The sequence below is a fragment of the Scomber scombrus genome, chromosome 8, assembly GCF_963691925.1.
Source record: "Scomber scombrus chromosome 8, fScoSco1.1, whole genome shotgun sequence".
In the NCBI taxonomy this organism is placed as follows: domain Eukaryota; kingdom Metazoa; phylum Chordata; class Actinopteri; order Scombriformes; family Scombridae; genus Scomber; species Scomber scombrus.
Genome location: NC_084977.1, coordinates 21,803,403 through 21,816,861, shown reverse-complemented (window position 1 = coordinate 21,816,861; position 13,459 = coordinate 21,803,403). Strand labels below are relative to the sequence as shown.

The 13,459-nt window shown below is 39.1% G+C and overlaps 2 protein-coding genes across 4 annotated transcripts in view; one reads left to right on the top strand and one right to left on the bottom strand.

Moving 5' to 3' along the window:
• LOC133985144 (cAMP-specific 3',5'-cyclic phosphodiesterase 4D-like) overlaps positions 1 to 8,605 on the top strand; it is a 53,318-nt gene extending 44,713 nt beyond the window's left edge. For all 3 annotated transcript variants that reach the window (XM_062424715.1, XM_062424713.1, XM_062424714.1), the window contains 4 exons: positions 859 to 1,013; positions 1,945 to 2,067; positions 2,652 to 2,834; positions 3,323 to 8,605. In XM_062424715.1, coding sequence (XP_062280699.1) covers positions 859 to 1,013; positions 1,945 to 2,067; positions 2,652 to 2,834; positions 3,323 to 3,919 — 1,058 coding nt within the window. In that variant the 3' untranslated portion in view covers positions 3,920 to 8,605. The remainder of the gene's footprint in view (positions 1 to 858; positions 1,014 to 1,944; positions 2,068 to 2,651; positions 2,835 to 3,322) is intronic.
• Positions 8,606 to 8,912: 307 nt separating this feature from the next.
• On the bottom strand, positions 8,913 to 13,063 carry ifi30b (IFI30 lysosomal thiol reductase b). Its single transcript, XM_062424329.1, has 7 exons — positions 12,710 to 13,063; positions 11,422 to 11,610; positions 11,263 to 11,334; positions 11,092 to 11,181; positions 9,816 to 9,968; positions 9,246 to 9,314; positions 8,913 to 8,972 (listed from the first exon to the last, which is right to left on the bottom strand). Exons 1-7 carry the CDS (start codon positions 12,935 to 12,937, stop codon positions 8,913 to 8,915), a joined length of 861 nt encoding a protein of 286 aa, XP_062280313.1. The 5' UTR covers positions 12,938 to 13,063.
• Between the last annotated feature and the right edge of the window lie 396 nt (positions 13,064 to 13,459).

Genomic DNA, 13,459 nt, shown 5'->3' with positions numbered 1-13,459 from the left:
ACACTAACATAACTGATGAGTGAAAGTAAAAGCAAGAGCATTATATAATCAATACATATCACAAAGCATAGGCTACAACAAGATGTATGTATTTAATTGAAAACCTTTGAGATTTTCACTTTAAATTACAGTTTAATTTGATGTTCGCCTTAGTAATCAGGTGATATGCTGATATTTTGGTAAATAAAAAGTTTATTTTTACTGAAAGCAACTAGAATCAGTACTATAGCAATATTTTAATAGTGGATCACGTGACTAGGTATAATGTAAAAGGAGCCACTCGTAATGATAAACCCACAGAGAATTTTCACATGACTGAGCTCAGCTCATTATAGCATTATAGCATCTATTAGCTGTTTTTTTGTTTTTTTTCTTTAGCACATAACTTTACTGTTTTGGTTCACTGTCACCGCCATTAGCGTTGTTTACCAGCAAATAATCTCTATAATCCAACTGTATACTACTTGCCCACCACAAAACAAAACAGAGCTAGAAGCAGAATGATTACTGGACCCACATTTATGTTGGCCAGAAATACAACTCCAAAGGAATGATACAGGATAATGTTGCTCCAGATGTGTAAATGAACAGCTGTTTGCAACAATCCATATCATCCTAAAAGGTGATAAAATGTCAGAGTTTGGTCTACAGCATGTTTCTGCTTCCCTCAAACGGCCAAAAAGTTACAATGGTTTAAACTGGCACCTACAGTTTTGACAGTGGATCAATCTGTACCTGTTTTGGGTTTTGTTTTGGACAATGTGTTGCAGGATGTTGCCTGGACTCCTATGAGAACTGATATAGAAACACTAAATAAACAGTAAGTATTTTTAACAGCTTCCACCTTTACCTCTGCAGGTTCAGAGCTGGCGCTAATGTACAACGACACCTCCGTGCTGGAGAACCACCACCTCGCTGTGGGCTTCAAGCTGCTCCAGGAGGACAACTGTGACATCTTCCAGAACCTCAGCAAGAAACAGAAAGACTCCCTCCGCAAGATGGTGATCGACATGGTGAGACTGCTGCACTTTTTACAAATCATTTAGTGATATCATTTTCTGCATGTGCTGCTGCTCTACAATATTGTTTCATCGCAGCCATACGGCAGCCTTACTTCATGTATCTGTTAACATCCTACTTTGAAATGGCTGCAGGTAAAATATTATCATACAGTGGACAATTGAAAACATTGACATAAAATTACAGTTGATGGTCTGTTTCTTACTTTTTTTTAAAACAATGTCTAGATGGACCAAATAAAGTTTTTGTTTTAAAAGGCAAAATAAGCAGAAAAGGATAAAATGAAGTGTACAAATGCAAGTGCAAGTGACTTTGTGACCTAGCAAGAACATCCAGAGCAATCTTAGTTCTTTTTTTCTTGTTAAATGTTGCTGTCACGTCTTTGTGTTGCATGTCTTTAATTCTGTATGATTTAAAAAGAGAGGTAATGTAACACATTGGACAAAAAAAACAGACTCCAGTGGGACCACCATGTCAGATGGTGATGTTGACAGTGGTCGTTGTGGTTTCATGTGTGTGTTTTTGTCAAGAACCCAAATGTTTAGAATTGCAGTGGAAAAGCTGAGAAGAGTGTGTGCCAAATCCCTGCACGGCAACGTGTCTCTGCTTTGTCAGAGTCAGATTTAGTGACCGTGAAAGAAAACATGAAGAAATGAAAAGACAAATAATCACAAACTGTCACTCGCCTTATTGCTAAACATACTCTCTTTCACTTCATATGCTATTTATATTCCTGCATCCTTCACTCAGCAACCATCAGAGTCTTCAGAACAGTTACAGGCCTTAGTTGTCTTTTAAAAAAATTGGAAAAAGTACTGCAACTTGAAGCGTAAACACTCATCCATGTTTTATATCTTTATGTGTGTGTGTGTGTGTGTGTGTGTGTGTGTGTGTGTGTGTGTATGTATGTATTGTCCTCATTAGGTGCTGGCCACAGATATGTCTAAACACATGAACTTCTTGGCGGACATGAAGACAATGGTGGAGACCAAGAAGGTGACGAGTCTGGGAGTTCTGCTGCTTGACAACTACTCAGACCGCATCCAGGTTAGAGCCCCCCCTGCTGACACTACACATAAGAACATTTAGTAATAGTGTGCAGTCATTATTGAGACATTAATTGATAAATACATTATGACTTAACATATTTCACTTACGATTGTCTATTAAACACAGAGTGACGGACAGCACAGAATTTACAAACTGCACAATGTGATCATTATTCTGTTGTCATTATCAGAAAATTAAAATTATTTTAAGCTAAAATACTCAAAGTGACAACTGAATAATAAGCGGGAGCTCTCAGGCATTTACAGCATATTGTTTTCTCATACAACAAACTTTACAGCTGTATGTTGACCTAGAAAATTTGTGTGAATGTGCTGCCACCTACTGGACACATACTGGTCACTGCAACTACAGTATACAGATAAGCTGACGTATTACAAAGATAAGATAAGATATTCCTTTATTAGTCCCACAATGAGGACATTTGCAAGTGTGTTATCTGCAATAGAGCGTTGATTTTGGTTACTGTTTCTGTTGAGGTCTTGAAAACAGGATAGAGTACATCTGAAAAAGTGCTTATAATGAAATCACCAACAGAGCCTGACACAGTGTATCTCCTCCAGGTTCTGCAGAACATGGTCCACTGTGCCGACCTGAGCAACCCGACCAAACCTCTGGAGATCTACCGGCAGTGGACGGATAGAATCATGGTGGAGTTCTTCACGCAGGGAGACAGAGAGCGAGACAAGGGCATGGAGATCAGTCCCATGTGTGACAAGCACAATGCCTCCATAGAAAAGAACCAGGTACCGACACACACAGACGGAGAGAAAACAGATAAAGATACAAATATACAAGTTTTGGGTGTTTGTCTGAATCTGCAGGACAAAACTGGGGGCCCTAAAATTATATTTTTATATTATATTATACTGTCATGCTGTCATGCACAGAATAGTGACAAAATGGCAATAGACACATTTTTTACCCTTTTATCCTTCTGTCCTGTCTTCTTAAATCACCTAAATAACATCTTAGAGATGTCATTGTTTGTATTTTTTACTCGTGTCATATCTGCTTATTATATTTATTATCAATCAATCAAACTGATGACAAGTAGGCCTATAGACCAAGGACAATGTAAAGAAAAGGAACAAAAACAAAGAACAAATTACAGAGAAAAAGAAACCAATGAAATGTAAAAAAAAAAAAAAAAAAAAAAAAGATTAAGGATTTATAATAAAAATCTAAAATAAAACTAAATCAAATCAAATCAAAATGTTATTCTTATGACTAGGTGGGATTCATCGAGTACATTGTCCACCCTCTGTGGGAGACATGGGCAGACTTGGTGCACCCCGATGCCCAGGACATCCTGGACACCCTGGAGGACAACAGGGAGTGGTACCAGAGCATGATCCCCCGCAGCCCCTCGCCCTCCAGCCCCGAGGAGCTTCCAGATGAGACAGGGACCGAAGGAGGAACTGTGGAGGTAGGAGGGCCCGTCCCTTCAGGAGGTGGAGGAAGTGGTGGAGGAGGAGGAGGAGGAGGGGACAAGTTCCAGTTCGAACTCACCCTGGAGGAAGAGGAGGAGGATGAGGAGGAGGTGGAGTCTGACCTGGAGAGCCCCCTAGAGGATGACCTCCAGTTGGGCACGGAGCGGCACCGGGACTCCTCCTCCTCCCTGTCTTTGTCTCCGGACCCTCGCAGCAGCAGCAGCAGGTACCGCCCCCCTTCTCCTCACCCGTCGCGGACCCTGAGTCTGGCTGCCATGCCGGTGCGGAGCCCCCTCCCCCACAGGACACTGGCCTCCCCGGGGCGGGAGGGCACCGACAGGGACAGAGACCTGAGCCAGGAGGGCGACGGGGTTGCCTGCCTCCGTATGGGCACGTAACAACCAGCACAACCTGCCCCGCCTGAGAGACACGAGCACCGGGTGTAGGGAGACGACGGCAGGGCAGGCCTTCACCAATAAAGTCTGTAAAATCACCACAGTCCCTTTACACTGGAGACACCCTCTCTGGAGAGCAGAGGAACGGTCCCCTCTCTGTTTTATTTTACTTTTCAGCAAGAAGAATCGTTTAAGCCTCTCTCTGAGCGCCCGATAGGCCTTTTGTGTCCCGTCCTGCTTTGTTGTAGCTTCAGTTCAGAGGGTCCCAGACAAAGACTGCTGCATTTTAACTGGGAAGAAGAGTTGAGCCAAAGCGAGAACAAAAATTAAAGGAAATGTCTTCCTCCAAAATAACTGTCTGTGACATTCGGACAAGAGCAGCGAATGAGGATCGTGGCGGTTCGACAGGGTCTTGGAAATTATTTTGCACCATAGTTTTAATTTAGGATATGAAAGTATTGAGTCTGGTTGAAAGAAGTGAGTATGATCTCTTTGTTTAAGCCTTTTGAGAGTGACATGCGAGATGAATCATTTTACCAAATACAGGATGCATATGAGCAGCGTTAAAATCGATGGACCTAAACCTCAGGGTATGACGAGAAACATAAATCTAATGTAGCACGGATGTAGTGGGTACCTCTGACCTGATTGATTTACCTCCAAACCAGAGACAACCGCGACTTTGTTAAACCAGTTTTGTCTCTACATTTAATTAAAACCCTTTAATAGAAAATTTGGCAACTGAAGCAATCAAATAATATTTATTTAAACCAGCTTGTAGCACCACAGAGATTGAACACTGAAGAAAACTGGGCCCCAGTCTCACCTGTTTAAAATACAAGACACCACCTGTATAATTAGTGTGAGCCTTTTTTTTTTTTTTACCTGAAATGATTTTAACTGGTGTCGTTGTTTAAGGTTTTTGATTTTTAAACAGTTCTTTGTCGTACAGTGGCTGGTTTTGTCTGTGTTTATGTGCTTGAAAAGCATTTTTTTATCAGGGTGCCTCCAGTCTGCAGTAGCACTTTACCGTCTCTGCCGTTCAGCTCTTATATTCAGTTACAAAGGGCTTCACCCACTGTAGGCCTACTGATCACACAAACACAGTGCAGGACGTCTGACTTGAGGTACCAGGAGGCTGGGCAGGAAACTAACTGACTGACTGACTTTCAGAAACTAGTGCAGCAGAGGATTTGATGGATTTAGACAACACCAAAACTCACAACCCTCTGTTGATCTGATGATTTTGGAGAGATAAGAATCCTGATTTGGGAGAAGCTTCAGAGACTGAAAATTCTGCAATATTTGCACCTCAGTTTCTTGAGCAAAGAATTTAAAGTTTAAATGTTTCAGTTTGTGGCACAAACAAGATCTGGAAAAGAGCTCAGTGCAAACAGATTATACAAATTAAAAAGTATTCCTCTATGACTGTACCATCCTCTTCATAACTGCAGCGTTGTTTGAAATACGTGAGATTAAGATTGAAAAGCTTATGCCTCATTTTTGCACTGCATCCTGCGATGACTTTCTGAATCTACAAAAGTTCCACAAAGTCCAAATAATCTACAAAGTTGTCGTCATCAGAGTCTTGATGGCTCTTTTTAAACACTTTTGCATCCTGTGCTGTAATGTGGTGCAATAAATGCTGTAACAATAAGGCTGGCAATATTTCATATTTTTGTTATTGTCAACAAATCTCATGAAAAGACCAAAACCAACAAGGTGTCAGTCAGTCTCTCAATACTCTCCAGCTACTTCCACTTGTCTATGGCTCTCATCCCCAAATCTTTCTTTAAAAATGGGTATTAATATATAAATTCTTATAAAAGGATAAATAATCTACAGCTGGTAGTTTTTAGCAAATATTGCTCAAACAGGAGCAGTGTTGCATTTGTTGGGGACTATTTTCAGCCTTAGATTTAGAGCTCTAGTGACGGCAGTACGGTGGATTGATAATGAATGTCTGACTCTGAATAATAAGCTATTTTAGACTTTTGCTACACAGACAACACATAATTTGTTAGAAAGATCAGGTGATTGTTGGTCATTTCATAGGATTTGTTGAGAATAAGAAAAATATGCTTCAACTGTGTTCGGCCTCACCTACAAAATTATGCGGGCAAACTTTTTATGAACTGACAGGAGCATGAAGGCTTTGAGCCACACTGTTATTTAATCTAGGAGCCGTTAATAATGAATTAAAAGCTCCCTCTTCTTTGCTTAAGCCTTAAAGGAATCTGAGCTTGAATGTTCTTTTTCTACAAAGACTATAACTATTTCAATTCATATTTTCACAAAAGTATTTTAAATAAATATTTTGTTTTGATGTCCAAAGTCAGAAGGGATCTTTTACCTCTACATAAGTCACCAGGTGTTGATTTCCCGCCCGGCCGTCAGGTGCTGATGTCGAGATTAACAAGGAGCACAGTTTCAAAAGCTGACAGAAATGAAGCGCCTGCAGTTCAAACTATACAGATCGTGTACCATCAGGTTATCAGTCTTATTTGGTAGATATAGTGCTCGACTGGGATGACTGTGTGCCATAAGTGTTGAAAACACACAAACACCTGCCAGCCTACGATGCTGTACATTTTTACACTAGAGATTTTAACCAGATGATTGTATCAAAGTCATTGACTTTATAGTGTTAGTTTTTACGAATGATAAATGTTAACAGTATTTAAAGCAGACAATTTATTAGATTTTGTGCAATTTAGGAGCCGTCTGTTCAGCCCTTTCCTAATCAGATAGCTGAGACTTCAGAATGTGTGTAGTTTCAGGAGTTCACGACTCTTTCTGTACCAAGTACATGTTCAGTCTAGACCAGTGTTTGTCGCCGTCACTGAGGTAGAAAAACCGGGAAGCAAGCAAGCACTACACAAGATTCAATGCACTTCCTGGTCAGACAGTAGTAGAAAACACTAGTCTTACAGTATTTCATTAAGTCAGCTAGTAAGCTTTATTGATCAGCCTTACATTCGATCGAGAAGGTTGGTGTGTTAAAGGATCAGTGTGCTGTTTTTCACATGTAGAGCCTCAGAGCATCATTCACTCACTTCTTCCGTGAATGTGTCTAGAACTTCACAGCTCTGGGAAACTAGAAAAGGAAGAAAACTGCTTATTTCCACGCCTTAAAAAAGACAAAGTAATGTATTAATACCATCAGACGAAATCCTCTTATTTCTTAAATGACAAAAGTTTTCACTGTTGGTTTCAGCTCGACATCAATTTCTGATTGTTCCAAAGAGTTTTTGTTGTGAAGATTAATCAAATAATCAGCTATAGTATGAAGAAAAGTGCAGATCTTATTTTCATGCTTTATTAATTGCAAGTTGTCTAAAGCTTGCAGTGTCAAAATTTATCGTAGATGCCTTCAAAACTCCACATGATGAAAATGCCACGTAAACTCCAGCAGCTTCAGACCTTTTAAATGGGAGGTACTGACTTCCTGAATTTACTTCTGTGCCATCTTCAGGCCAAAATTTCAGCTTTCAGTCAGTATATATTTAGGCAAGGCAGCTTTATTTATTTAAACCTATTGAATTTACTAAATTCTGCTTACAAGTGTTGGCATGAATGTTGCTTTGTTCTTTAGCACCAGCCTGAGGACAAACCAGTGTATTACAGTATGTGGCAGCTTAGCAGGGATTCATACTTTGTCTTTTAATAGAAAGTTGTTCCGTCAGTGATCCAGACAGATACTTCGTTATGTGTATAATGTTCACTTCTGGTCTGCCAACATCATTTGAGTTTATAGTTACCTGTTAAACAGCTTTCTCTCACATCTCCCCAAGTTAGTCTAAATGTTGATAATGTGTCAACTGTGTTTTCATTAAGATGGAAAAAGGAGCTCAAACACCAGCCAGTTACACATCAAGCCATTTGAAATATGAATAATGTCAAAAATATTAAGTTTAAAATCCTCTGCTTCTTAAGATTTGTTTGAATCATCTGGTTTTTTTCACAAGCAGTAGGTTTCTTGGTACAAGTAGGGTACCAAGCAAGTGATGAATGTTCAGGTGTCCAGTTATTCTGTAATAAACTGAAGCATCAGTTAGTTTGAAGTGGCTGACAGCCACCTTACACCACTGGAGTAAAGCTAAAGAAACTGCAATGAAAGAAAACAGAAAATAACTACTTTGACCTCTTGTTAAAAAAAAAATTCCTAAATTCTGAAGCATTTAACATGTGACTGAAATCAGTGAGGCATTTTCATCATGTGGGATTACTGAGTAATTTTAACATTAGTTTCAGATACACCAACAGTGTTCAGTTTGTGTCTCAGTGATGAACGGTGGTCTGAGGCGTCACATTGAATTCAGCACTGCGGCTCCTCACAGGAAGACATCAGTGCCATACAGTGTTAAATGTTGACGAGCAGGAGTGTCCCTGCTCTCGTTCAGTTATAATGTTGCGCTGATGCTGCCACCATTAATGTTCTTGCCGTCTAGTTTTCTCAGCCTCTGTGTTGTGCAAACTTCTATAAAGATATTTATTCTTCAAACATGTCTGTCGAGACAAAGTACTGTAAAATAGGACATTTAATTTTATGTTCTGGAGCCTAAAAATCAAGTATACTTTACAAGTATGTATACATCTGCCACTCCAATGTTTTTGTCAAAGAAAACTATTTTTGTTTCTCATTTTAAGCCAAAAGAGTCTCGGGAGTTTAGGGTGTTTTAAGTGGAAAATGCCAATAAATTATTTGGAAATTTATGTTGGGCTGGTTATTTTTTCTTCATTAGATGATTTTATAAGACTGTTTTCAGTGATAATAATGTCAAAACCAAACATGTAAGACAAATCGGATTTAATACACTTTCACATCTGAGAATACAAAAAAAACGGAATTATTTTGCTTGTGACAAAAAAACCCCACTATGATTTTTGTATGAAGCTAAATGTGTTAGTATGAATTTAATGATGTTACTGGAGCATTATGTATCATTTCAGTCTTCAGGAGCCAACAGACTTTGCAGAGTTGATTTTGTTTTGTTCAGCAGAAGCTTCTGTCCAGTCTGACTGGGGCTCCAGTGCAGGCTGGAGGTCTCACCCCCTGAAGACACAACACAAATATACAGTCACATCCCAGCATGAGACAGGACACACAACGCTAAAAGCTTCATTATAATACAGCAAGAAAGAATCATTTCATTCAACAAGTAGAAAAAAAGTGTTTATATGCAACTGTTTTTTTGTGTTTTAATTGAGATTGAAAAATTTGAGGATTTTGGGGGAATTGAAAGTTAAAATCTCAAACTTGTAAAAAGAGTCATATGAATGTGGAGATTCCTCATATCTCTAAGTGCAGAAAAATGAATCAACTCACCTTGTAAAGTTGGCAAACTAAATGGAAAAGAGATGACATGGCTTTGTCCTCCATCTCGTCTGTGTATTCCTGAAACAACAGTTGGATTTTTAGTCCTTTACAGTTAAGTCCACATTAGTTTTCAGTTTTGCAGAGTTTCATCAGCAACTCATGACTACAAAAGAAATCAGAGGTGGAGCAGCCTGATGGTCCCATATTTCCTCCATTAATTTAATTTGAATTCCTTCCATCTGTTACAAATCAGCACAAACTGGTCATTAGTTACTTCCAACATCATAAAGACCATTTCATTTTATACTTCTACTAGAATCTCTTCTTTACTGTTCAGCATTTTTTAACTTGTATCACTGAGCCAAAAAAAAGAGTTTTTGCATATTTGCTCCAAAATGATCTTTTATTAGACAAACTAATGAAAAATTAACTGTGCAGAAGTTTTTACCCCTTTTATCATCACGTATAAACTGTCAAATTCAAAATCCTCAGATCTCATATTAAGGTTGTAACTAAAATGTTTTGAGCTATAATATGTCCATCCTTCGTAAGTAGTCCAGAATGCCACTAGTGTTTTACCCCGTTGAAAGTGACCCAGGGGACATGTGTGTGGGCAGGATTCAGAGCTCTGGTCATGACAGCGTTAGCGTGCATCAGCTGGTAGCCCAGACCTCCCTTCACACAGGAGTCGACTCTGGTCCAGGAGACGGAGGGAGCGTAGAGCTGCAGACACTGAGACGACAGGAGGGAGTCAGCACCAAAAAACATTAAGATATGCAATCAAAAGTTCTTTTAACACTTTTAATTAATGCCAAAATCCCTAAAAGCTGTCGTCACTGCTAACAAATCTGTTGGTCTGATGAGGATGTTAAACGTGCTTCGTTTGTGACACATGGGGAGGGAGTCGTGTTACAGGTTCACACCATCACCCTCTGTGCAGACACACTGACCATACAGGAGGACAGACAAGAACCTAAACCCACCTGTGAACAACAGTAACTGTGTTACAAGACCTGGAATCGTTTCCTGATCTGAGGTAATGTTTCAGAAGTTTGTATTACAGCAAAATCTATTGAAATTTAAGACGTCTGACTCAAACATTTAGTTTAAGAATTTGAGAAAAGGAGAGACAACCCTGAAAGTCTCTGTTTACATTGAGGCAGAGCAGCCACATAAACTAATTGCATTGCCTTTTATAATAATCATCATGATTTTACACAGTTAAAATAATTATAGGAGGTCAATTTTACAAAGCTGTGGATAATTGTTATGTACATTTTCTGACAGCTTGTGTGCACACTGCTGTAGAACAATTAGTCTATTAATTGATTAGTTGCCAACTGTTAAATTAATCAGCTATTTTGATTATCAATATATTGGTTAAGTCATTATGTCATTTTCCAGCTCCTTAAATTTGAATATTTTCTGGTTTCTTTAGTCTATGATAATAAAATGAATATTGTTATGGACAAAAGATGATAATTGAGGACGTCATCCTGGGCTTTAGGAAACTCATCAACATGTTTCCCCATTTTATAGAGAAAACTAATAAGAAAATAAGAGACAGATTAATCGATAAACAATTCAGCTAAAGAGAATAATTTTTAAACATTTCATTACAAAAAAAAATGTAGGTGTGCTTTACATTAACACATGAGCAAACACCTGCCAACCCAAAGAAGGTAAACAACTCAGATCCACCCCCAAAAACACAGACATTCATTAGCAGAAGAAAATAGAAAGTTTTCCATTTTCCTTTGAATGTGAACACAGTTGTGACTGATCTCAGGTCTTTGTTATGGCCACAATGCAATGCAAATAAAAAAAAAGTAAATATTTTTCTTTGAATACTCACAGGCTGGGCAGCATCGAGGACGTTTGCAGCTGATTCCATGCAGTTGATGATCTGAAACGCTGAGTGACCCGTCAGATGGATGATACAGGCCTGAAGAACAGATTGATTCATCTTCTGTTAACAGGATATCATGTGATAAAGATAAGAGATGACAGAGCTACAGTATCAAACCTCAATCATGTTTCCTTGGCATTCAGGCTCTCCGTGCTGACAGGTGAATGGAGAATTTGCTGATGGAAGTTCCTAGAAGAGAAAAATGTGTGAAAATAGATATTTTCTTCATAACTGTCAGTAGGATTTCGTTTGTATTAACAGGACATATCAGCGTACCTTTGCGTTCCCGTAGGGGACCAGGGTGACTGTCATGATGTCCTGCAGCATCGTCCAGGTGGGGAAGAGCTGCTGAGCGATGAAGACTCTGCAGGCTGGACACAGACTCTCGTAGTACAGAGTGACAGATACTGGAGGAACAGTCTGGTTTGGCTTTATGGCATTTAACTCCATACACTGCTTCTGCACCTACACAAGAAAAGAAACACGCACAGATTGTTCTCCAATGTGTTCCTTTGTAGTCACAGTATGATCGGATTCCTGCCCACAAGATTTCCTGAAGTGAAAAAAGTTTGTGTGTTACCAAATATAAGTCTAATTTTTTAAATGAACAATTATGAAAATAATAGTTAGTTGCAGCCTTATTTTTCATCCAAATACTGATGTGAGCATGGACCAGATCCCATTTGTGTCCAAGAAAAGAACAAGGAAGTCTGTTTGGTTCTCACATTGCAACTTGATTCAATTATAGTTTCTTGAATGTGAGGACGCTTCACTGTAAACTGAGCTTCAGAGAGTGACTTGCTAAGGACATTTTATATAATGTAGAACAAACAATAGAGATCAAGAAGAATTTATAAGAATAAGCTTTAGGTGCAGCACTACAGTAACACAGAGCAGCACATTATGGTGAAAACTTGAAAGCTGTCCACCAGTTTTCCCCCAAATCTTTCAGTCATGTTTAAAGTGATTAACTGTTTGTGTTTTTTGACCCAGAGCTGCTCCTCCAGTCACATGAAAAACCACTGGTGCTCAATTTCTGAAGCATGACTCTCATTTAAGCCCTCGCCAGAGAAAATATGAACTTCACTGAGCTTAATCTTTCATGTTTTGGGACTAGAGAGACAGTGATAAACAGCAATCTTCACTTCCTCTTTTCTCAGAACAAACGGACTTACCTAGATTTTTAATATACACGAGGAAAACTGTGTTTAATATTTGGGATATATTGACAAGGGCATATATTTTCACTGGAATCAGATTAAGAATCTTGTGATTTGGACCAAAAACAAACATATTTGGCTGAATTTTTTTTCCTTTGCTGGTGCAATTATAGCTATATATCACTTCATATTGCTCGGCATATGAATTGAAACGTTTCATTAGCATAGAGATGATTCAATAAAGATTAGCTCTGCCATTGTGTTTATTCTATTTACTTAGTTTCCCCGTCATTATTTAGTAACAATAGTAGAGACTAATACTTTTGTTTTAGGCTCTTTAGCTCAGTTTCTGGTCACTATGGTAAGGCTTTTCTTTTTTTTGCCAGTGTGTTTATTCTACTCACCTTGCACTCAATTGCTATTTCCAGGGTGCGACACCACTGTGATGGGGGATAATGACAGGAGGGTTTGGGATGAGATCCATAACTTCTCCGGCTGGTACAGAAAAGTAAAAACACCGCCAGCAATCCTGACAGCTTCATGTTTAATATCTGGAGAGAAGTCCGCACAGCACTGAAAGGAGAAAAGACTGAAGCTGCTGCTCCTCCTCCGCGTGGCCTAATTAGCTCCATCAGCAGCTGATTAACGCCAGGTGTAAATGCTGCTGCTGCCTTCACGGAACCTCGGAAACTCCTGCTTCTGGCTCCAAATGTCAGTAAAGAATAAAGAACACAACCGTAAATTGTCGACTTGTAATAGTGAAAAAGCCTCCATTTAAAATACAAACTCATATTATGGTAGGAGGGCTCCTTTTGGTGGTTGCACAGGGGCAGAATAGTTTTTAAAAGCATCTACATTTAAGTTTTCTTATCAATTTAAACGCTCCTTATCAGAAAGAAGCCAGCGAATGTCTCAATTGTACACTTTCATGTAGAGGCTCAAACTGTACAAGCCACAATACTAATAATGAACCCAGGAAAAAGTTTCAGCTTTTCAGGAAGAAACAAAACTTGTAGGACCGTTTGACAAGCAAGGGGAAAAACATAGACTGTATGAAAAAACAGTGAGCGATGAAGAAAGGAAGAAAACATGCGCCATCTTGCTTTTTTGTTGTTGTTGTTTGCCTGGCCATAATACTCCGTCGTAGCACGACG

Coding starts and splice junctions, on each gene's coding strand:
- ifi30b (XM_062424329.1), bottom strand. CDS start 12,937: ATGGAGCTAATTAGGCCACGCGGAGGAGGAGCAGCAGCTTCAGTCTTT. Junction 11,611..12,709: donor AAATAGCAATTGAGTGCAAG/GTGAGTAGAATA, acceptor TTTCTTGTGTAG/GTGCAGAAGCAGTGTATGGA. Junction 9,315..9,815: donor CCTGGGTCACTTTCAACGGG/GTAAAACACTAG, acceptor CTGTTGTTTCAG/GAATACACAGACGAGATGGA.